Raw genomic sequence first — 8,591 nt, 5'->3', positions numbered from 1 at the left:
TGATTCTAGCTCATAGCTTGTCTCTAAAGCTTTTAAGATCTGAAATTTGAGCCGTGCAGATCCTATTGTACAGTTGCGATCAGCCCAAGCCATGAAGACCAGCCTGTTAACGCTAAAGACTCTGGTTTGCTGAGGGCAGCATGGGGGTTGACTCTGGCTGGCACCTAAGCCCCCTGTCCAGTCACTCACTCGCTCCCCACCAAATGGGATGGGGGAAAAAATCAGAAGGGCGAAAGTGAGAAAAACCTGTGGGTCAAGGCAAATGAAAAAAAAAACCAAACCACACTGTCGTGTATTATCAACACTGTTTTGGTCACCAGTCTAAAACACAGCACCATACAGGCTGCTATGAGGAAAATTCACTCCATCCAAACCAGACCTTGTGCAGGCAGATGATAAGGGTCCACAGAGCTAACTTCAGAGGCTGTCAGTCAATTGCCAGTCCAACACTACTGATATTGCATGCAACAAAAACTAATAATTGGCTTTCTCTCTGATCAAAACATTTAGTCTTCACTAAAGTTTGGGAAACTGAGGCAGGGAAATGAAGTAAGATATCTCAAGTCACTCCTAGAAACAGAAGAAAGGATTAGCACTCAGAGCTAGTGCTTGTCTTGAACCACAGTCCTCCAGTCTTCATCCACCAACCTCATTTTCCTATTGCATCACTGAATAATCAAAGGTCTTTAAATTTAATTTCCATCTCTTTACTACTAAATTACTGCATCTGCGTGTTGTAAGCTGATGTTCCAAGCATTGATGCTTTGTGTTGTCCTCTTATGGTACTGCACTGGTACAGAGCACAAAATACCCAGACATCATGTAAGCAGCGAGGCAGGGACTGTAAGACTTCCTCAGCCCAACTAAACCCAGATAGATTTGTTCTCACTGGAACATGGATCTCCTTTGGGAGGGAAGGGGGTGGCTAAGATGCTTTTGGATATATTTTTTTGCATAGCCTTTCTTGGCTTTTTAAAAGGCAGTGGTTCTAGCCCTGAGGTTCCTTCTCTGAATCTAATTTTCCCAAGGCACAAGAAGTGACTTACCTGGAGATCATAAAGGCTGTCACAAAGCTCAACAGCCAGGATTAGAACCATATTTTCTACTTTATCTTTTGTGCCTTTAAGTCAGTGCAAAATGTTACCAAAAAGCATTACTACCAAATGACATTGGGGCTTAAGAGGTACAGGCATAGGAGCCCATCTAGACACACCTATCAATGTCACATATATCTGTTCACTGCAGGATAATAAATATCTAGGCAAGTAACAAATACAAAGCAAGAAAGGTTCATCTGTCTCCAGTGTACTTTAATAAATGAAATAAACCTGAAGGTATGAGCTGGGTTTCAGCAGCAGTTAACCCTCCCCCTGACACAATGCAAGGTCTCTTTGCAGGGATGCTAAGTAGAAGATTTGCTAAATGCCATACTGGGGCTAGCGCTGGAGACTGCCAGGCCATTGCCTGCTTACGTAAAGCTTCCCAGGAGTCAGGCTGATACTCTCTTGCTTCTCCAAAAACATTGCAGATCCACAGGGCTAATCTTATTTCTTGGACTGTGAAATAAGCTGCAGTTTAAGGCTTACAGCCGATGGATACATGAGACACAATCACCAGTTCGCTGAGTGGCTGCTGCTCCCCAGGTCTGTTGGGTACTCGGTGGCTTTTGGGCCTGCAAGAGACCTAGCTAAGGATGCTACTCACTGGTGGGGCATACCGCGCTTGATGTCACCTGCCCCACTGCCTGCCTTCCACTGCCCCCAAACAAGTTCACAGTGATCACCTTCGCGGGTGTTTTGGAATAGGAGGGGTTTGGTATAGCGTTTGGGTTTCACAAAGGCAGAGACCTGAAAAGCTGCTCAAACGACTTCTTAGTGGAATACATCCCTGCAGATCCCGCGGGTCTGTGTGCTCAAGCACACCCAGGTGTAGTGAGGTAGCTGTTTCTGCTAAGGCAAAGTAGAGCGTTACCTGTTTAGAGAGCTTTGGTTGTCAGCAGAACAGGTATTTTTGGCTGTGGTGGAAAATCATGAAGCTAGATAGGTCTGAGATCTGGCTCAGAGTGTACCTGCCAGGTGACGGACTTAAAAACTGATGCCAAGTTGTTTGTCTCTGAATTTTCAGAATCGAAGTGCCAGCAGCTAGGCAGTCCCGGGCTGTAGGCACAATGCAGATGTGAATACATTAAGTTTCAAGCTCTTTGGAGCTGCTTTCCCTTGCAAGCACTAGACAGGGAATTACTACCACTTGCCTGTCATCACCGGTGTGAAAAGTAGCTGTGATATTTCCCCAATTCAATGAAATAGAAGGAGCCCAAGGTCATTACCCTTCTCTGTGAAATGGGTCCATTCCATTTTAAGTGCTTCCCTTTGTTTCCTGGGCAAAGCTGTGACATGGAAACAATGCCATCTCCCACCACAAAATGACAGCTTGCTCCAGCCCTGTCATAACAGAAGCCCCTGAGGTCTGCACCAAGGGAGCCTGATGAAGTTAGTAATCACTGCAGCACAGGGAAAGCATTTATAACCTGCAACCTTTTGTAAGTTACACTGTTCTGCCTCTAAGCCAGGGAGATTACACATACAACTTTCTTCCAGCAGTGAGGGAAGAGAAACTGAGGCAGTAAAATCCTGAAAGCCAGCAATTTATTCAAGAAGGGATGCTGAGAGCACTTGAAGGCTCAAAGCTTATGCTATTTTACTTATAGTTTGCAGCCCAGGAAACAAAGGATAGGATTTTCATTAAACCCTACCATTCAGAGAAACACAAACTATGGTTTTTTTCAAATCACATTGACGGTCCTGTGAAAGTTCTTTTCCAGAGCTGTTACTGCACAAGAGCTGTGCGCACAGCTCCTGGTGATTCACTGCCTGTTACCTGTTGCTGCAGTGGGAGCTGCTTTGAAAGACAGGCTGGAAAGGACCTTCCGGTCTTCCATTTCTAAGATCCCTTCTGAGATCTTCTGTCCTATTCCCCTTTGGCCGCCACTTCATTCCCACATAGTGATACCACCTGACATGACCTCTGGTTAATGACTTGTCTCCAAAAGCTGAAGAAATCATTTCTGCTAAGTCTGCCTATGCTAAATTACTTTGGGAGAAAGGTGCTTTGTGACCCAGGGTTGCCAGCTCATAGGTGTGACTGGGGGAATCCCAAACCTTTTCTCTGGTACTTCACATCTTGAGCTACAAGACACCTGGGGAGCAGACCCAGGTAAATCCCTTTTCCTTTCTCAGAGCAGTTTCTAGTTTCAATTACCTCTGTTCCTTCCACAGTAGCACTTCATGGGAGTCCCCTCTTCCGTAGCGGGGAATTGGGAAACAGAAATATGACACAATTACCTTCAATTACCAAAAATATTACTTTTATGGAAGAAAAGTGAAAATTTGACTTAGTCCAGATCTGAAGCAGTGAGAGACACATAGTGAGATTATAGGGGAGTTTTCAGTGACCGAGGCTCACCCATGGCCTTCAGGGAGGAGAAATAATCATGTTACTGACTTTCCTCCCAGTTTCACAGCAGTTTATATCCTTTAATCTCACACCCCAAATCCTTTCTTTGTTTGGACTTTGGACATTCAACAGCCCCCATGTGCAGTCAGCATAGAGCAGGGTTACCCCATTACTGGCCGGTTTGATCCTGGCCACAGCCATAAATGACTGCCCTGCCCCCATATACAGAACTTGTACGTGGACCAGATAGAAATTCGAATGTGCAACATGGCTCCACCCATCCTGTCTGCAGCAAAGTCATCCACAGCAATTGAAAGTGCAAAGATAATTCAGTGTTTTCCACTTGATCCCAGGCGATGTTTCTTAGCATCCCTTGGCACATGCCTCCTTGCACACCCACCTCACCCCCCAAAAGCTATTGAGATGTTTGTTTTTCCAAGTCCAAGTCTCCTTTTGGTCTCCAAGGTTCTTCTTCCTCTGTTTCCAGAGAGATTAATCAATACTGAGCACAATGAAGTTCTGTAGGGCCCACTGCAGGAGCACCGGTATCCCTCTAAAACATTTCAAGTTTGGTTTTTTTGCCATCCCTTCTCTTTGAATGTATTACCACCAACAGGCCAACCCCACCTGCATGTTTTGCAGATAACATCCGTTGTTCAACCCGGAGCACCATGTCCTTATTTATATTTGAATGATTCTTCTCCTGTCCCATAGTACTCAAGGACCACCAATGGTTTTGCATTTGAGCTCCATCAGGTGCACCTTGGCTGCATGTAGCAATGTCTCAGTGCCCATCCCTACTGCATAAGTCCTCCAGCAGGTCAAGACATCACCATGTCCCAGCGTTGACTCATGGCTGTGCTCTCACAAGGGTTGATGACAAGCTCTTTGGTACTCTCATTCGTGTCCCCAATCGTCTCAGTGTCCAAACAGAAGCGTGAAGCTATGTGTTCAATGTGTGACCCAACTTTACCCCATCGCTGAGGAGAGATACACACGAGAGGAGAAACAGGGGTGAAAAAACTTCCTCCTTATTAGGCTTTTACTACACTGTTCCAGCATCAAGAGGACAGTCATCACTAAGCCTTTGTGGCCTGATGCTGGGAAGTACAAGGTCCCCAAACCCACACCGAGCAGAGCACATGCTGAGCATTTCTCCCATCAGAAGCACACTCATTCAAGCTTCGCCTTTGCCTGGCTTCAGGGAGATAATATATTACTAACAGCTTTTTCCCCAGGTCACTGGTTCAAATGCCAGCTTGATGATTAACTGCAGAGAAACGTTAGCATCTGCTGGCTGACTGGCAGCGCGTGTAAACTAAATTGCCAGTTCTGGTTTGACTTCTGCAGATAAGTATCCAGATCACCAACCGCACTAATAGACATCCTTATCAACACACTCATTTAAGAGGCAAAGGGCTGAACAGGCCAGAGTCTGTACTCCCAGATAGACCGTGCTTCCCGGGTGAAGGCAGAGCACATTTGATGTGCAGTAATACTATGCTGAGGAAAAGAGAACTTCAAAGAAAACAGGGGATCAATGACAGGGCTCACCTGCTTGTTGTCACTTTCTTTGCAAGGTGACAGCAGCACCTGGGAACCGGGGAAGAGGGTGTACACAGACAAGCACAGCTGCTGCTGGCGGACCTGGTGGTTGTACGTGTACGTCCATTCCTGCAAAGAAGAAGAAAAAGTAAGGAGGTGAGAGATCAGGCTTGATTCTTGGTATTCTTCTACCTGGAAAACAAACACTTTGGCTTGGATCCTGTCACCTCTGAACCCAAGCACAAACCTCATTGACTTCAAAAGGCACCAGGACACGTCTCTAGGATGTTTCAGGCCTCCCCCAAACAGCAGCTGTTATTGGGGTGCTCCATGTACCAAAGAAAATGTCTACAAATGCTGCTGGAAGAAAATGGTTCATGAGGCAAAGGATTTCATAGCCAGAACTGGGCTGTGGCCAGGGAACAAGGGGATGCAAAAACAGCAAAAGAGAGGCAGAAATACTATTAACTGCACAATGTGCAATCCTCTTTTTCCAAGGAAGAGCAGCAGAAAAGCTTTGCAGCTGGTAGTAGGAGACAGGAGGTGATATATAGCAAGTATCTGCAACTCCTGGGGTTCTGTTCCAAACATCACAAAAATCAGGGGTAAAGCTCTGCTTTAAATCAAAGGAGCAGAACCAAACTCCAAATGTTTGCTGTACTGGTTTGCTATGACCACTGCTACTTCTGCTCCCCTGGGATGTCTTGGAGCTTTTTTCCTCATGCTGCTTTTCATGTTCACCTGCTCTTTATCAGCTCCTCAGCCCAAGAAATAACCCTGGGAGGAACAGAGACTTTTTGTCCTGTGTAAAACTTACCATACAACAGGGGCTCTCTGGGATTATCCTTTTTCACCCATGGATGTTTTACGTGGAGAAAAAATGAAGTAGCTGATAGTATGGCCAGCATTTCCAAATGTGCTAGACAAAGCATCATGTATGTACAGATACACTGCTTAGCCCAGGAGTATTTCACAGAAGTTTACTCCAATGTTTATTCCCATTGAACATTTTCTGTCATCCACCTGTGTTCATATTACCCAAAAGCACCTCCCAAGGATCTGAGATTGCCCAGGCAAGGGATGTCTCCCTGCTATTTATGGGTGTACACAAGCAGATAAGAGCTGCTTTGGCTTACAGGAAACCACAAACCATGCCTTTATGTAACCCTGGAGAGTGTCTTCTGGAACAGGTTTATTGCTTATAACTTTGTGCTGGCATTAACTTTAAAATTAGAAAGAGCAGGGCTGGAAGGGGTTTCTGAGGGCTTCTAGCCAGGGTGCAAAGCAGGATCAACTCCCGCTGTGTAAACGGCTTTGAGACAGCAGCCAGGTGAGCAGCAGCAGGAGCAAATGGAAAGCAGGTTGCCGAGCTGTGGCAGGGCAGGTGAGCAGGTCCGGATGACAAGCAGCAGGCTGGCTTCACTAGCAGAGGGCAACAACCATACTGGAGAGAGCAAGGCCAGGGAGCAAGAGGGTTTCTGCAACAGGCTTTGACAGGATACACGCTATGGGAACTGGGAAAGCTGCCGTGAAAGAAAAGGTGCAGAGGGAAAGCAAAACAGTGAAAGCTCAGATGCGGAGGAGTCAAGTGAGCAGGGGTGTTGAGAATGGAGGGGAAGGCAGTGCTCAAACATATGGTAGTTAGGCTGGATCTGGATAAATGAAGGGTAAAAGGGGCTCCTGGGAGACTGCAACCCTTTCTGAGTGCCGGGGGGGAAGTGAAGAATGACTGCTCTAATCTCAGCGCTGGGACGCCTGCAGCTCCCCTGACTTTGAATGGTGGAGGCTTTGGGTTGCATTAGCATGAGTTATTAGAGCAGGGAAATGCTTCTACCTCTTTGGTATTTGTCACCGTCAGCACCTCTAACTCTTGTCCCCGACTTCAAAACAGACAGCTACAGGCATTTAATTCCTGGGAATAAAAAACCTACTCCATTCAGGTTCTTAGCCACCTGGAAGGGAAACACACTTTTGCACAGCAGACCCAGATCCACAAGGACTTCACGCTGTGATCATCACACCTTGAGCTTCTTAGCCTACTAGTCCCCACCAGCTAATGGAAATCAAACCTGGTTTTCTGAACAGCCTGCTCACAGGCTTCTCAGAGAGAGCTTCCCGGGATATCGGCACATAACAAGCATTCATTTTCAAAGCTCCAGTCTGCACCCAAAGGGCCTTCTGGCAACTACTTCTTCGTCAGATGGAACAAAGTTTACCTGATCCTGCAGTGAACACATTCCAGACACCCCAACCATGCACGCTGTCAGCTGCTGTGTAAACCACCAGCCTGGGAAATCAGGTGCCAAATTAGTCCTGCATCTGTGAGAACCAAACCCTACGGGGCAAGCTCCAACATCTGCTCTTGGCGCCCACGCCGCTACAAGCTGCTTTGAAAACCTGCTTTATATTTTTAACCAGTTGTTTGTCATTTTAGCTCAGGACAGGGCTGGAGCTGCACCCATGAGGCTCCTCAGCAGCAGCAAGTTAATCCTGTAACTTGTGTATACATTGAATGCCCCAGCTAACTCAGGCCATGGGACTTTGTGAGGGTTTTTTTTGGTTTGAACTCTTAAACTCCTTGCTGCACCGAGACACCCCATGGAGGACTGCTCCTCCCAGAGATTCTCCGGGCTTTTTTTCCAGGCCAGACCCTGTTCCAGCCTTCCCAATATTCACGTCCTTTCAAGGCAGGACCATCCCCTCATTCAGCAAGACGCCATGGGATAGAGAGGGTGGTGGTAACCACCTCTCCTAAGCTGTTGTTCATCATAAGCAGTGAGACCTTCAGAGCTGGATATACGCATCGGTCCGACAGCTGATACCCTCCGCTCTTGCCCGCAGGCTGCCCTGCTGCTGTCTTTATCTAGACTGACAAATTTTCACACGGCTCTTCTATTTTGGCAGAATGGCTTTTTATGAAAGCCAGTCCTGTTGAAAATGTTTTATCCACTTCTAATCATGTCTTGTCTCTTTTCAGCCCTAGATGAAAGCCAGAGAAAATGATGCAGAAAATGAAGAAATTCTGGGCGGGGGAGGGGATGTCACTTGAACACAACAGAATCCATTAAAAGCTTTGAGTTAAAATAAAGGCAAACGGCCATGCAAATTTTTATCTTACCCCATCTCTTCCCTTATTTGTATCAGTTGGCATGAAAATTCCTGCTTTTTTTTTCCCATGAGAAACTACTTGTATCTTCTAAACCCTGGCGCGCTGAGCCCTCAGGCAGCCAGCACAGCAGGAACCACAGCAGAGCTTCACACCCCAGAGGCTGTGGTGGATGGGGCAGCCCAGGGCAAGTGAAGAGAGCCCTCCGAGGAGCTAAGGTGGCTTCGGGGCTGCAGACTGGCCTCAAGAGATGCCAGCGGTGTCTAGAGCTGACCCTGGCAGCAAGGAAAAGCAGACGTACAAGATGAAACTGAGGTCAAGATTTCCTGCCTTTTCAGACAAAGATGAAGTGGTGGTGGAGCAAGGAGGAAAAGGGTGGACTGGGAGAGCCAAGCTACCGGCTGGACACTAAAGCCAGCAATCCCCTTCCTCTGAAGCCTCAGATAACACTAACCCCATCTCAGGCCTGTGACTGTTTTTCAAGGCT

At 46.9% G+C, this 8,591-nt stretch overlaps 1 protein-coding gene across 1 annotated transcript in view; it reads right to left on the bottom strand.

Moving 5' to 3' along the window:
• Positions 1–1,289: 1,289 nt before the first annotated feature.
• Positions 1,290–8,591, bottom strand: part of GALNT14 (polypeptide N-acetylgalactosaminyltransferase 14) — a 101,187-nt gene continuing 93,885 nt past the window's right edge. Inside the window, exons 14-15 of the mRNA XM_055816541.1 lie at positions 5,008–5,127; positions 1,290–4,433 (exon numbers count right to left, since the gene is read on the bottom strand). Of these exons, the coding sequence (XP_055672516.1) occupies positions 4,275–4,433; positions 5,008–5,127 (279 nt within the window). The 3' untranslated portion in view covers positions 1,290–4,274. The remainder of the gene's footprint in view (positions 4,434–5,007; positions 5,128–8,591) is intronic.

Source organism: Falco peregrinus, chromosome 11 (genome assembly GCF_023634155.1).
Source record: "Falco peregrinus isolate bFalPer1 chromosome 11, bFalPer1.pri, whole genome shotgun sequence".
In the NCBI taxonomy this organism is placed as follows: Eukaryota; Metazoa; Chordata; class Aves; order Falconiformes; family Falconidae; genus Falco; species Falco peregrinus.
The sequence above is the reverse complement of the archived record's forward strand: the minus strand, read 5'-3'. Positions and strand labels throughout refer to the sequence as shown.